The sequence below is a fragment of the Macrobrachium nipponense genome, chromosome 16, assembly GCF_015104395.2.
Source record: "Macrobrachium nipponense isolate FS-2020 chromosome 16, ASM1510439v2, whole genome shotgun sequence".
Classification (NCBI taxonomy): Eukaryota; Metazoa; Arthropoda; class Malacostraca; order Decapoda; family Palaemonidae; genus Macrobrachium; species Macrobrachium nipponense.
In genome coordinates this window covers 8,454,082-8,469,674 of record NC_087209.1, presented here as the reverse complement: position 1 = coordinate 8,469,674, position 15,593 = coordinate 8,454,082, and the positions used below count along the sequence as shown (strand labels likewise).

The 15,593-nt window shown below is 50.4% G+C and overlaps 1 protein-coding gene across 1 annotated transcript in view; it reads right to left on the bottom strand.

Moving 5' to 3' along the window:
- Positions 1-4,665: 4,665 nt before the first annotated feature.
- The window catches only part of LOC135195568 (regulator of telomere elongation helicase 1 homolog), a 32,805-nt gene continuing 21,877 nt past the window's right edge, over positions 4,666-15,593 (bottom strand). The window contains 2 exon segments of the mRNA XM_064221861.1: positions 4,666-4,985; positions 15,117-15,261. Coding sequence (XP_064077931.1) covers positions 4,903-4,985; positions 15,117-15,261 — 228 coding nt within the window. The 3' untranslated portion in view covers positions 4,666-4,902.

Sequence of the window (15,593 nt, the reverse complement as noted above, 5' to 3'; positions counted from 1 at the left end):
CAGCAGCCCTCCAAGCACGCTGGTCCTGCCAGCGAGCTAGGGGGAAGCGTCAGGTCTGCCTCTCCTGTACCTTCAACCTCCTCGGGCTACACCGGGAGGAGCGAGGTACCTATGAGTGATCGCGAGAGGTGCGCCGCTCGCGATCCCGCTATGACGCCGTTTGGACCAGGCACGGTTCTAGGACCGACCAGGACATACGCGCAAGTAGCTGGAGGCGACCGTCAGGGGTCTGCCGCTGTTCCTCCTTCTGAAGGAGGAGTATCTCGGGATCTGTTCTTGTTGGAGGGACTGGACGGTCCTACTCCGCAAGACGCGGTTACTCCCGAGATACAGAGGAATTTGCAGAAGTCATTAAGCTGATTCGTCAGCATAATGACCTTGCGGAAGGATTGCCGCTCCCACCAGCAGAGCCCACATCTCTGCTCGAGTCGTTTTGGGGCCCGAGAGGGAACCCAAACCGACGGTGGGTCTGCCGCGATCGGAGCTTGCCGATTCTGTCTCGAACCAGTCTCTCGTCTCCGGACAAGAAGGCTCTCTAAGTTCTGGCCGGTCGATCAAGCTACTTCCACCTCCTCTACTGCGACAGCGGCGTTTCTACGTGTCTTCGGACACCGTATTTAAATACTCCTTCGGTCTTCCTGAGAGGTTTCGACCTCGACGAGGACTGGAATGAGTCGGAGGACGGTATCGGCTCTCTCCTGTCAGGTGTCGATCAGCCCCACCCAGACGACGTTCACAGTGGCGGCAGACCCTTACCTACAGTGAGAGTTCGTAACCCTCCGCGGGAAAACGTTTTCTCCTGACGATACGTTTTCTCAGACTCTGAGAGGCCATCGCCGCAAGGCGATGGCTGCTTCTACTCTTCTCCAACTGCTAGTTCCACTGGGAAGGCGAGCGAGTATCCAATTCCTCCCCCATTCCCTCTCTCCTTACGGCTACGAGGGAAAGGGGAGGGATCCTACAGAGATTTCTCTGTAGGATCCCACGTTCGGGACTGCGCTACCGGGGGGACCTTCGGGTCCTACCTGACGTAAGCCCCGGTCGTTGAGGAGGAATCCTGCCCCATTCTCGATTTCTACGGGAATCGAGAAGACCACCAGCCGATATCGTTTGACGAATTCGGTGGGGGTTTCGCAGACTGCTTAGAATTCTACGGAATTTCTAGCGCATTCAGAGTGTTTGAGTTTTTTACGATCTCCAAACACTTACGCGAGACCACGGTCCAAAGTGAGCGAGACGAGAATCCCCGATATGTTACACGATAATCGGGAACCTCGCCTATGCTCGAATTCCTGGAATTTCTAGCATTGGGAAGAAGACTGCTACTGGAAGAAACTATCTCACAGTAGGCGACCAACCTGGAATAGAGAAGATCGGACGGGAATATCCAGTTTGGCTTGAACTATCGTCTTAGTATTCTGTTCACCATTGAAGCTTTCCTTTGAGGAAGACTTCTCCTTCACTCTCTTTGATAGAGATCGAAGGTGGTCGATCTCCAATCCTTATTTTGTTTTCTTGAAAGAAAGAATTTAGGATGGAGATCGTTGTTCAGAATCCTACAAATATACTACGTATATTAACCTCGCGACATGATTCTACTAAGCAGTTGAATTGTCCGAGGGGTAGGCGCATATCCTAGTTAATCTACGGATTGCGACTTATAAGAGAAGTATTCTAATTGAACTGCAACTTGGGGTTGCCTGCAACCTCCCAGGAGTTTTCAGTTTCAATTTTATATACTTATGGTTTTGTCACGACAACACCATTTCAACTTTTATATTTACCGAAATTCGTTTCGCCTAAATATAATTCCTTCGTGGAATAATGGATTACCTGGCAACTCAGGATGACGAGTCAGCGAGAGCTCAGGCTCAACTACTGCGTATTGAACTGCCTGATAGCAGCTCGGTATCAGCTGGGCCTCCGAGATGCACGGTCATGTATGTCTCTCTCTCCCCTGCTTTGATTGACTACCGAACCGTATCTCTGCCCAACAATCATGGACTTAGGTCTCTGATTAACGGGGATTCTCGCAATAATTAAGGGACCATCTACTGCTGTGACGCTAGATTCCATCGCCTTCGACATTGCGAGAATTTTCAACAGAGATATCTCTTGGACTCTTTCATCTTTCTGTTTACCGCACGGTAACAGAAGTCTGTACAAGTCTCCCGCTGCATCGCACTGCGATAATGCGAATGATTTTGCAGACATCTGAGTTTGTCTTCAAAATATCTCGTATTCGTAGGTGTACAATTGTTTCATTGTTCAACCCTATTAACAAGATGTGTCAGAAGACATCGCCTACTCTCCGACCTGACAGCTCTACTTCCAAATGTTCAGCCCATGAGAAGCAGTTCTTCAGGCGGTTTTCCCCCTGGGTTTTCATTACTGAAGAAACGCCCCGCGTTTTCTATTGCAAACCCTTTTAAAAAAAATGACTTCTCACCGGACAGCAATGAAAATAGCGGTTAGCGTTTTCAGTCATTTGTAAGCACAGGTTATGAATCTTGAGAATCCTTCTCTCGATTCATCTGTGAAGACGTAGGTTGCATTCAATATCTACCTTCGTCTTCAACGGTACATAGTGTTGTTTCTCCTTAGCTGAGATTCAACAACCATGAGATGTTTTACCTTCAGGGACCTCGGTCTCTAGAAGGCAATTGACTTTCGCCTGTTGGGCACATGCCTTAAGAGAATCATCACCTCGCTGTCCGGCATTGGTGACAAACAAATACATTATTTGTTTGGTCTCTCGGCATAACCCTTTAAAGGCGAAGGTCACGTGACTTACTCGGATGCTTTGACAACTTGCCTCCTACCGAACGCAGTCAGTCGCAGCTTTCAGAGCGCCCCGAGTCAGTTACGAACTACGCTGTTGACTTAGTTCGGTTGTTACAGAGCAATCATTACTTCGTTTTAATAGCTTGTCACAGTACCCATACCATCGACACCCACCATGGAGTGTCGGTGTCCTATCCACTACCGAGAACTTCGCTGCATGGGGATAGGAGGATGCGAGAGACTTTGTGGCAAACGGACAGACCAGTATGGGTACTGGACATCACCGAAGTAGAGAGAGGGATAGGTCATAATGCGGACTATTTCCTTCTTTTCCTCTGAGAACTGCATGGGACTTCTCCTGCGAAGTCAAGCTCCAAGGGGCAGGGGATCCGGGTACCGCGCTCGATTTCTTACCGAACTTCGTAGCGAAGACTCAGAACCCTTCGGTCCCTGACGATTGGTTCGAGCCGTTCACAATCCCCTCCCTAATGGACTTCACCGCCTTCAATGCGAAGGAGATGCTGCCTTGTCCGCAAGAACTTCTCCGTGGCGCAGGTACTGAAGGCAGGGGTCTGGTCCAACCAGACCACATGCCCTTCCTTCTACCTTCGGGATATTGCCCACAGGTCCTTGGATCTTTTTTTTCCTTGGGACCCTTGGTGGCTGCTCAACACGTTGTGTAAAAAGTAAGTATATCTTAGTTTTACCAGACCACTGAGCTGATTAACAGCTCTCCTAGGGCTGGCCCGAAGGATTAGATATATTTTACGTGACTAGGAATCAACTGATTACCTAGCAACGGGACCTACAGCTTATTGTGGAATCCGAACCACATTATATCGAGAAAGGCATTTCTATCACCAGAAATAAATTTCTCTGGTTCCGCGTTTGACCGGGCCGAGAATCGAACTCGACCACCGAATTAGCAGCCGAGAGCGAAGTCACTCGGCCAACGTGGGACTTAACACGTTGTGTAGCGAACCCAGACCCTCGCAGGCTGAACAGCATCGAGTCCTGGTGTGACCGTAAGAATGGATGAGTGAATGAGTGTGTGACTGGCTCCTCTTCCCATCTTTTCTTCCCCTCTACCTGTGGTTAGAGGGACAACGGTCGTCACCCTGCTGGATAAGGACAAGATGCAGGTGAGCTACTCAACAGAGCCCCATCCTATCCTTTTACTAAGGATAGGAGCGTATATCCACCACTTCCTCCAACAAGGGGGAGGAAGTGGATGCCAGCTTGAGACAACCCATACTTTATGTTGCCTCTTGCAAACAGGAACAAGTTCTTGCTTGCTGGTACGAAGAGATACGCTTGCCTCTCTCTTAGTACTCGGCCCAGAGGTCTGACCATTGATCCTGCGGTGCACACCCCGATCAATCGGACAGAGGCTTGGATCCCTCCCTCGCTCTTACGACCAGGGAGGCATTCCAGGGATGGACGAACACCAGTCTGTTCATCAAAAGACTCAGATTCCTCCCACCAAGAAGTGAGTCTTCCTATTGTTAAAGGACCGATGGTTTGTATTACGTATCGGAACAAATGACAATTTGTCGAAAATTGCATTTTTCCTAACTATACAAACCTGAGGTCCTTTACATATAGTCCCTCCTCATGCCACCCCTCACTCTGCGTATTTGCATAGGGCCAAAAGCAAAAGTGATTTGTTTACCTCCCAGTCGCGCGGCGCGCGACTGTTTCGGACAAGCAGTTAACTACCGTTCTCCCCTTGTTCGAAGCTTACGACCGTTCCAGCTGCCGCTAGCTACCTTCCTATTGTTAAAGGACCTCAGGTTTGTATAGTTAGGAAAAATGCAATTTTCGACAAATTGTCATATTGTGCAGTTGTTACACCAAATTACCAAACTATATTTGCAATTAATCTGCACCACTTCCATTTTTAAGGCTAAATAAAGAAAAATAGTTTTTAAAAAGATATTGATATATTTATAAAAATTAAAAACTAAAAAGTTACAAATGTCTTCGTTTTATAAATAAAAGCTTTACTAAATATAATGTACAAGTAGTATGCACATATGAAATATTTGTCATGAATGGAGGGAGAAATCTTAAGTTATATTCATTGTAGCTGCTGATGAAGTCAGTGAATCACAGATGCTATCTTCCTGAGGAATCTAGAAGTTCCGAACACATTTCTTGGAATTTGGTTTGGTGGTCCTTTTTCAGGAATTGTTGAAACTCTGAAAAGAGGAAAAAAATGAATGAGATATCTTTTAGAAATACTGGACATTAACTCATACTTAACTACTCCTTGACTGACTAACTTTTATTAATATTTTAACTTGGTCATATAGATAAAAAAAAATTTCCATTAACAAAATTGTTTTGCGTATATAAAACATGCCGTAATACTGTGTTTTAACTAATTACCAATTATGAAAATTTTATAAAATGGTGCCTTTTCCATGAGTCTTCATTGTTGTAAGAATTAATTCTTTTTCTGCATATAAATTATTTCTTTCTGATATGTAATAAACTTTTTCAGTTGTGTTCAGGGCGACTACTAATGGAAAGCAGCAGGAAATTTAACCTTAGTGAGGGCAAGTATCAGCACTTTCTAGCCTTAAGGATGAGGCGGAGCAGCACAATCAGATCCAGAGAACAAGAAGCAGGAAGAGGATTGAACCCTGAGGACAATGAATAAAAAATCCATTGAGCCTTGATAACTGGGAAGCAGTATGATCAAACCAAGAGAACAATGAGCCGCAAAATGATTAGGCCTTGAAGATGAAATGCAACAACACTTATCAGATTTTGAGCATAACAAAGAGCACTGCTAACAGCAGATGAGCAGCAGGATGATAAGTAACAGCAGCACAATCGAGTCTTGAGGATGGTGCAAGAAAACAAATCAAGCCTTGCTGCTGTTCGCAGTTTTCATGATTGTACAGAGAAAATGGTGAGAAGGAAGACGATCAAGCCTCAAGGAAGATAAACAACAACACTATTGGATCTTGAGAATGGCATGAAGTATCCACCATCAAATCTCAAGGATGATAAGCAGCACACTACAGACCATGAGGATAGCACACAGCAGCACTATCAGGTCTTAACAACAAAAGGGAGCAACACTGTGAGGCCACAAGGGTGACAAGCAGCAGTAACATAACAATCAAGTCTTGGGGATGGTATACAGCAGCATGTGCAGTGCATGGGGATGCAAGCAGCAACAGCACAATCAAACCATGAGAATGGCCAACAGGAAGAAACTCAATCCTTCAGATTGGAATGCAGCAGCATGTCAGACCTCAAGGGTGGCTTGCAGCAACCGGTGGGTGATAATGTATTCAGACAGACAAATTCCAGGATGACCAGGTCTTGAGGAGGACATACAGCAGTAGCAATATCAGGTCTCAAGGAAGACGGGCAGCAGATTTGTCGGACCTTGAGAATGGTGAGCGGCAAAACACTGAAGCCTTAAAGACTGCATAAAGCAACACTGTCTGGCCTTGTGAACAGTGACCAGCAGCACTGACAGACCTTGAGGGAACAAGCAGCAGCAAGATCAGGCCTCTATGAAAGAAAGCAGGATGATGAGGCCTAGATACATGACTACTGAGGTCTCCAGGACAGCATGCAGCAGCACAATCAAGCCTTGAGAACAGTTACCAGGCCTCGAGGACAATAAGCAGCAGCACAATCAGGAGGCTTCGAGGACAACTAGCACAATCTGGAGGCTTCGAGGATGTCAAGCAACGGCACAACCAGGAGGCTTCAAGGACAGCAGCAGCACAATCGGGGGGGCTTCGAGGATGGCAGCAGCATAATTGGGTGGCTTTGAGGATGGCAGCAGCACAATTGGGTGGCTTCGAGAATGGCAGCGGCACAATTGGGTGGCTTCGAGAATGGCAGTAGCAGCACAATCAGGAGGCTTTGAGGATGGCAGCAGCACCACAATCAGTAGGCCTCAAGGACGACAAACACCAGTCCTTGAGGGCAGCGAGCGAAAGCTCTGCAGCTAGGTCTCAAGGACAATGACCAGTAGCTGAATGCTCAGGCCTCAAAGCTGGAAGTAGCAGCCAGATCAGACCTTGAAGATCATGGGCAACAGTAGCAAACTGATCAAGCCTCAAGGATGGCATAGAGGAGCAGCAGCAGCTCAATCATACGTCAAAAAGGCTCACAGCCAACACCAGCATCAGAGGTACCATTAGGCCCCAAGGACGGCAAGCAGAAATAGTGGCACAATCAGGTGGGCAGGCTACGAGTAAAACATTTAGGGTAGCTTGCAGGGGCAGCAACATCTTAATTAGGATTTCAAGACAACAAGCAGCAGCAATACGATCAAAAGCGCCTCTGGTGTGGTCAGAATGGTGTTGACATGCGTTTACTCTCGTCGCAGTTTGGAAGTCACAGAAAGATGTTGCTCCTGTTGCTGAATAACCGCTGGTTCCATGCAACGTAAAAACACCATACGAACAAACAATACGATCAGGTCTTGAAGCTGATCAGCCCTATCAGTAGCTGCACAATCAGGGTTTAAGGATACTCATCAGCAGCAACATAAATCAAGCCCTGAGGGCAGCCAGCGGTGACACTGATCACTGCCTGCAGCAGGACAATCATGCCTTGAGGAATGGAAAAATGACAATTTGTCCAAAATTGCATTTTTCCTAACTATACAAACCTGAGGTCCTTTTACAATAGGAAGGTTACTAGCGGCAGCTGGATAGGTCGTAAGCTTTCGAACAAGGGGTTCGGTAGTTAACTGCTTGTCCGACAGGCGCGCGCGCGACTGGGAGGTAAACAATCACTTTTGCTTTAGGCCCAAGCAAAAACTGCAGAGTGAGGGGTGGCATGAGGTGGGACTATGTGTAAAAGGACCTCAGGTTTGTATAGTTAGGAAAAATGCAATTTTGGACAAATTGTCATTTGTTCCGACATGACATAAAAACCTTCGGTCCTTTTACAATAGGAAGACTCACTTCTTGGTGGGAGGAATCTGAGTCTTTTGTGAACAGACTGGTGTTCGCCCAACCTTGGAATGCCTCCCTGGTCGTAAGAGCGAGGGAGGGATCCAAGCCTCTGTCCGATTGATCGGGGTGTGCAACGCAGGATCAATGGTCAGACCTCTGGATCAAGTACTAAGAGAGAGGCAAGTGTGTCTCTTCGTACCAGCAATGTAAGAACTTGTTCCTGTACAGGAGCAAATATAAAGTCATGGGTTTGTCTCTTGTTGGCATCCACTTCCCCCCCTTGTAGGAGGGAAGTGGGTGGAATATTCTGCTCCTATCCCTAGTGAAAGGGATAGGATGGGGCTCTGTCATATAGCTCACCTGCATCTCCTCCTCATCCAGCGTAGTGACGACCGTGACCCTCTGCCCACAGGTAGAGGAGAAGGAAAAGATGGGAAGAGAAGCCAGTCACTCACTCATTCTCACATCCATTCGCACAGTCACACCAGGACTCGATGCTGTTCAGCCTGCGAGGGTCTGGGTTAGCTACACAACTTGTTGAGCAGCCACCACGGGTCCCAGGGAAAAAGTATCCAAGGACCTGTGGGCAATATCCCGAAGGTAGAAGGAGGTAAAGGTAGTCTGCCATCAGGACCTGCGCCATGGAGAAGTTCTTACGAAACGCCAATGACGGGCCAATACTCCTGACTTCGTGGGCTCAAGGACGGGGCGTACGGATGTCGTCACTACCATCAGCCTCATACGCCCTCCTGATGACCTCACGCAGCCAGAAAGAGTGTGTTCTTGGATACTTCTTTCTTGGTTACCCCGGTGCTAACGAAGAGGCGTCGACACTCAGGCCTGAGGTGTCGAGTTCTTTTCAGATAGCGCCGTAGCGCCCTCACAGGACAAAGCAGCATCTCATCCGCATCATTATCGGTGAAGTCCATTAGGGAAGGGATCGTGAAAGACTCGAACCTGTCGTCAGGGACCGACGGTTTCCGAGTCTTCGCAACGAAGTTCGGGATGAAATCGAGCGTCACAGATCCCCATCCCCTGGAGTGTCGTACATCGAAGGAAAGACCATAAAGTTCCCCTACTCTCTTCGCCGATGCCAGGGCCAGCAAGAAGAGGGTCTTGAGGGTCAGATCCCTGTCTGACGACTCTCGGAGTGGCTTGAAAGGTCTTCGAGTCAAACTCCTAAGGACGAGAGTCACGTCCCACGCAGGGGGCCTAAATTCCCTGGGTGGGCAAGACCTTTCGAAGCTCCTCATAAGCAAGGAGATCTTGAACGAGTTCGAGATATCCAATCCCCTCAGTTTCAGGACTAGTGCCAGGGCGGCTCTATATCCTTTGACTGTGGGGACTGAGAGGAGCTTCTCTCGGCGAAGAAAAACGAGGAAATCTGCTACCTGCTGAAGAGTGGCTCTGAGAGGAGATGTACCCCGTCTACGACACCAACCACAGAAGACCGCCCACTTCCCCTGGTACACAGCTGCAGAGGACTGACGGACGTTTCCAGCCATCTCTGTTGCTGCGCTACGAGAAAAGCCTCTCGTTCGCAAGAGATGGTGGATAACAGCCAGCCGTGAAGTCGAAGGGACTGGACTGTTTGGTGGTACCGCTCTATGTGTGGCTGGACGAGAAGGTTGTGCCAAGGGGGAATCTCTCTCGGTTCTCCTGCGAGAAGAGCCAGCAGGTCTGGATACCAAATGGCCTAGGGCCATTTGGGAGCCACCAGGATCATCCTGAGAATCGGGGTGACCAGTGCTCGCCTGATCACCTTGCGAATCAGGCTGAACGGGGGAAAGGCGTACGCGAAGAGGTTGTCCCACGGATGTTGAAGAGCGTCCTCTGCAGCTGCCCATGGGTCCGGCACGACTGAGAAGAAAACCTGAAGTTTTCTGTTGTGCCGGGTGGCGAACAGATCCACGACCGGTCGCCCCCACAGGTCGATGAGCCTTTCCGCCACGTCCTGGTGTAGAGACCATTCGGTCCCTATCACCTGATCCCAACGGCTGAGCTTCCCTGGAATGTAGCGTGCCGACAGCTCTATTGAGTGAGCCTCGGCCCACTCGTGCACCTGCCGAGTCAACTGGTACAACGGGAGAGACACTAGGCCCCCCTGTTTGTTGACGTAAGCCACCACCGTGGTGTTGTCGCACATCAACACCACTGAGTGTTCCATCAAGCGGTCCTGGAACTCTTGGAGCGCGAGAAACGCTGCCTTGAGTTCCAGTACATTGATGTGAAGGTGCTTGTCGTGCTCGTCCCACACTCCTGAAGTCAGCAACTCCTCCAGGTGTGCGCCCCACCCCTCGGTCGATGCGTCTGAGAACAGCTGCATCTCCGGGGGGGGGGAGTGCGTAGAGGCACTCCCTTAAGAGGTTCCTGTCGTCCAGTCACCAGGCTAGGTCCTGCCTCACCTCCGGTGTCAGTGACACTGGAAAGCTTGGGGGATCCGTTGCCTGTGACCAACTCTCCTTTAGTCTCCACTGAAGAGACCGCAGGTGAATACGCCCGTGAGGGACTAACTTCTCGAGTGACGACAGGTGTCTGATCACGACTTGCCATCGCTGAGCTGCCTGTTCCTGCCGAGACAGGAACTGGTTGGCTGCCTCTCTGAATCTGCTGATCCACGAGTCTGCGGGGAAGAATCGCCCTGCTACCGTGTCGATCAGCATACCCAGTTACTTCATCCTCTGCTTGGGTTCGAGATCGGACTTCTCGAAGTTCACCACGATTCCCAGATCGCGACAGAACTCTAGTAGCCGATCCCTGTCCTGCAGCAACTGCGAGCGGGAGCTTGCCAGGACTAACCAATTGTCGAGATACCTCATCAGACGTATCCCGTGCGAATGGGCCCAAGCAGACACCAGAGTGAACACTCGGGTGAACACCTGTGGGGCGGTTGAGAGACCGAAGCAAAGTGCCCTGAATTGGTACATCGTCCCGTCGAGGATGAAGCGGAGGTACTTTCTGGAGGACTGATGGATGGGTATTTGGAAATATGCATCTTTCAGGTCCACTGAAAGCATGAAATCGTTCTCCCTGATGGAGTCGAGCACGGAGCGTGCCGTCTCCATCGTGAACCGGGTCTGGCGAACGAACCGGTTCAGGGGAGAGAGATCTATCACCGGGCTCCAGCCCCCCCGTAGACTTTTCCACCAGGAAAAGACGACTGTAGAAGCCCGGTGACTGATCCATGACGATCTCTACAGCTCGTTTGCTCTGCATGGTCTGGATCTCCTCTGCATGGTCTGGATCTCCTGTCTTAATGCTACGTCCTTCGAAGAGAAGAGCCTGGAACGTAGGATTGCTGTTGGACCGGGTTGGAGGTGAGGGGTGGCCGAGATTCGAAGGGTAATAGATATCCCTCCCGAAGGACATCTACTATACAGGTCTCGGCGCCGTAGCGCTGTCAAGTTGCCCAATGGCTGGCCAGGCACCCCCCCACTTCCGGCAGCAGGTGAGGGGGACCGCCGTCCCTAGCGTTTCCCCCCTTTCTTCAACTTCTTCCCTGACCCTCCTCGCGAGAAGGAAGGCTGGGAGGAGGGCTGGCTACGGCCCCCCTTGGCAGAAGATGAAGACAGAGTCTTTCCACGGGGCTTCGACGAGGCTACTGTCTTAGCTACCGAGGAAGCGCTAGCTGAGCTCTTTGGCTTGGCCGCAGTTCGAGGTTGCCCAGAAGCCTTCGAATCTGCCTGGTGTACCAGACGGTCACTGTCATCAGTGCGCCGTCTGTCCACCGCAGCGTCCACCATCTCTCCTGGGAAGAGAGATGAGGAACTCCGTATAGGTCCATTACGAAGCCGTAATGCCGCCTCACGCTCTTCCTCCAGACTGGCAAAGCCTCCTGAAGGCCGAGTCTTCTTTGGGAAAGATTCCCCCGGAGTTGGCTGCGACCTTAGACACTGTGAGGGACCACAGGTCTAGCCAAGAGACGGCCTGGAAAGCTGCCATGGCAGTGGATTCCAGGCCAAGTGCCTCTTGCTGCGAGAACCATAGGTTCTCTGACAGGAGCTGCTGCAGACACCCCCGGTGTTAACCTGGCTAACTCCGGGTTCACCTGTTTGGGCGGCATCGGGTCTTCAGACGGCACGTAGAATCGCCGCTGTCGCAGTAGAGGAGGCGGAAGTAGCTTGCTGACCTGCCTGACCTGAGAGAGCCTTCCTGCCCGGAGACAAGAGACTCAACCTGGTTCAGAACTGAGTCGGCGAGCTCTGATCGCGGCAATCCCACCGTCGGTCTGGGTTCCCTCTTCGGGCCCCAGAACGACTCGAACCGGGACGTGGGCTCGGAAGGTGGGAGTGGCGACCCTTCCCCGAGGTCGTTGTTCTGACGAATCAGCGCAATAACCTCAGCAAAGTTCCTCTGGATCTCTGGAGTCACTGCATCCTGAGGAGTAGTACCGTCCAGTCCCTCGAACAGGAGCAACTCCTGAGACCCTCCCCCCTCGAGGAAGGGGAACAGCGACAGACCCCTCTCGGTCTCCTCCAGCCACTTGCGCATACGTCCTGGTCGGTCCGAGAACCGTGCCTGGCACGTAGGGCGTCGTGGTGGGATCATGAGGGGCGCACCCCTCACGATCACTCCTCAATACCTCGCTCCTCCCGGTGTAACCCGAGGAGGTTGAAGGTATGGGAGAGGCAGACCTCGCTGGCAGAACCAGCAGGCTTGGAGGGCTGCAGGCCTGGTCGAACCGTCTCGCTGTGGAGAACGGCTGGACTGAGCACAGCGGCCCCGATCTCGAGTGTCAGAAGAGCTGGTGCTGGTTGCCGTACCCGATCGCAGGCGACCTGCAGGCTCCACTGTCACGGTGAGACCGGTGCTTGTCCTCACGCGCGGCGACCGGGGGGACCTCTTCCCAGCCTCAGCCCGTGGCTGGTCGTGGACTGTCACGTCAGCCCGGGTAGCCAGCTGGTCGCCGCGAGAGCGAGAGCTGGTCTGGTGAGTCGCGTGAGCGGCTGTCACCAGTCTTCCGCTCCGTGCCGTGAACCTGACGCTGAGCGAGCTCAGACGTCTGGTTTCTGGCTGCACGGTCGCTGGCAGGTGACTGTACACTCGGTACCTCTCGCAAACGAGAGGCCGAGACGGAACCTGATGCAGTGGCAGAGCCTCTGACACCAGGTGAGGAAGTGCCGGTGTTAGCCGATACCCCTCTGGTCCCCGTAGTCTTCTTCCTTGCGGAAGAAGAGACGGGCCCCGCTCCCGAAGGAGCAGGAGGAACCCCCCGTCTCGCGAGACGGGCCCTTAGAAGCTCCCGAAGGAGACTTCTTAGGGGGGGAGGAGGCAACCTTCTTCTTCTTAGGCTGTGAAGCCTTAGAAAGACGAAGGGGGAGGCGGCAGAACGACGACGACACCTTCCTCTTCTTCCTTCTTTTCATCAGCTTCCTCAGGACCAACAATTTGTCAAGTCAGCCATCCAGGGTGGGTGAGCCGGGGCTGGCTGTTGCCAAAGCAAAGGCAAGAGGGCCCGGACGCACCTGTCCAGACAGACCGACATCGGGAGCAGCAGCGCCACGAACAGGAACGACATCAGCAGGTGCAGGCATCACGGGAACAGCAGGAACAGTCACAGCAGGAATGGCAGGTACAGAAACGGCAGCAGTGGTTGGCAACATCTCATCACTCATCAGCGGCTGGGCAGGTACAGCAGGTGGTACAGTCAAGCCAGGAGGACGGACCAGCGTCACTGACATCCTTAGCATAGGTGGGAGGTCCAGGGGCGAGCTCTTCGGACACACTAAGTCTGGTTTCGGCATCACGGCAAACCCGGGTGGCGGTGGCATCACACTCCCCTGTGGCACGGTGATCGGCCCCTGCACCAATGAAGTTGGTGTTACAGACACCGCATGCGGGGAATACACCAGATGAGGAGGAGACGCATAGCCTGGGGTTGACAACGTAGTGGTAGTGGTGGTCACTGTGGCATGCGTGACCGCAACAGAGCCAGCCAGATGGTAGAGCAGCCCCTGGACACTCGGCACGCCCTGCAAGTCCAACGATGCCCACACCTGTCCAAGGTCGTCCCTCGCATAGAGGACCCAGAATACAACTCCACATCAGGGTACCTAGCGCCCTCCTCCACACTCGAAAGATCGGGTGAGGAGAAGGACCTGGAAATCCCCCCCGCAGGGGAAGGCGCCAACCGTGGGAAGCTGAGCCCCAAGGGGGCAGGAAAGAAAGATTGAAGTGTTCGTAACCAAAGGAGTCGCGGAGAGCTCTCCGACGACTCCTTTGCCGGCCTTCGCTTCTTCCTACCCTCGTACAAGCCCCACTGCGCCTCCGACCAAGAAACACATACATCACAAGGCTCGGTGCGGGTACACTCACGCCCCCGACACCGAGCGCACAATACATGGGGATCGATCTCAGGGAATGAGCGGAACGTACCGCACTTACGCCCCTCAGTTCCCGGGCACAGTCGCCGGATGATAGTAGGGCGCGGAGAATCCATGATCGATCAATTAATTTCCAATTCAATAAAGAAACAAAAAGGGAAAAGGTACTTACAATAAATCTTGCAACCACAAAGAGAAACACAACCATACAATAAGAAAGCAAACGACGATGAAGCGGGCAGAGAGCGCAGAACACACGTCCACTCGCTTGTGAGGCCGAAAGCAAAAAGTGGTTGTTTTACCTCCCAGTCCGCGCGCGCGCCCTGTCGGACAAGCAGTTAACTACCGAACCCCTTGTTCGAAAGCTTAAGACCTATCCAGCTGCCGCTAGTAACCTTCCTATTGTAAAAGGACCGAAGGTTTGTATGTCGTGTCGGAACAACTAACTCACTGGTACCAGGCCTTTAGGAATGGACAAGAGATATCCCAAGGAGAGCAAGCAAGCATGAGATCATAAAGCACAATCATTTATTGTATTTTTAAAAACTGAAATATGTGATTTCATATTGCATTTGTATTCATGTAAGAACATCCCTTAACTATTTAATTTTCATATTATTATGTGCATCACTGCTGTAAAATTAACATTAAACATCCTATGTGAGGAACAAGCTTTATTTTTTCCTAAAACATGAATGTTGGAGAGTAAACAATAAGGGCATGATATTACTAACTGTTAAACTTTTCTCATCCAACATCTAATAAAAACTCCAGAAACCAAGCAAATAAAACAAGAAATGTTACTTTAAACAGCTCAAAGCAAAAGATGCAGGCATGAGTGTAAAAATATATTAATGTTAACCTAAATAAAATTACTTTGACAAGCATTGTAATCAGGTTTGTTCAAATTCTATAACCGCTGATTGAATAATTTAATCTTCAATGTACTTACTACTTTGAAACAGTGCTGTTCCACACTCCTGTTCAGATTTGATGATCTGCTGAGAAGGATATCCACACAGTATTTATCAATTTTATATTGTCCTAGTACCAATAAGCAAATGAAACTTACTTCTTAACAACGTGTGGTTTTTGGGCTCCCCGACGAACAGAGGAACGAGTATAGCCACTGTGCCATCGTAATCCTTGTTCTTTTGGTAATTTTTCACTGCTTCTGAAAACTGTTTGTACATATCTGTTCCAAGGGATGACTTGACCTGCAGAGAGAAAATGAATTCAAGAGAAAGTTCTTTATACTGTATGTATGAGCAACAACATACGTAATTTTCTAATCAACTTTGTCAATGGTGAGGGGGCTATTAACTAATCTGTGGTCCATATAAAATGATTAACTTCACTTCAAAAATGGCAAACCTGTTGGTTATACAGTCCTAAGTTTGCATGGTATAAATGACAAAACAGTTTAAAAGGTAATCCTCATAAACAGTTTAAGTAACAGGCATCAGTTATAGTCTGACCTTCCTGTGAAAGAGTTACTTATTCCAGGCAAGTTTTAAAATGAACATAGCAGGACCATTTGAAAGCTATC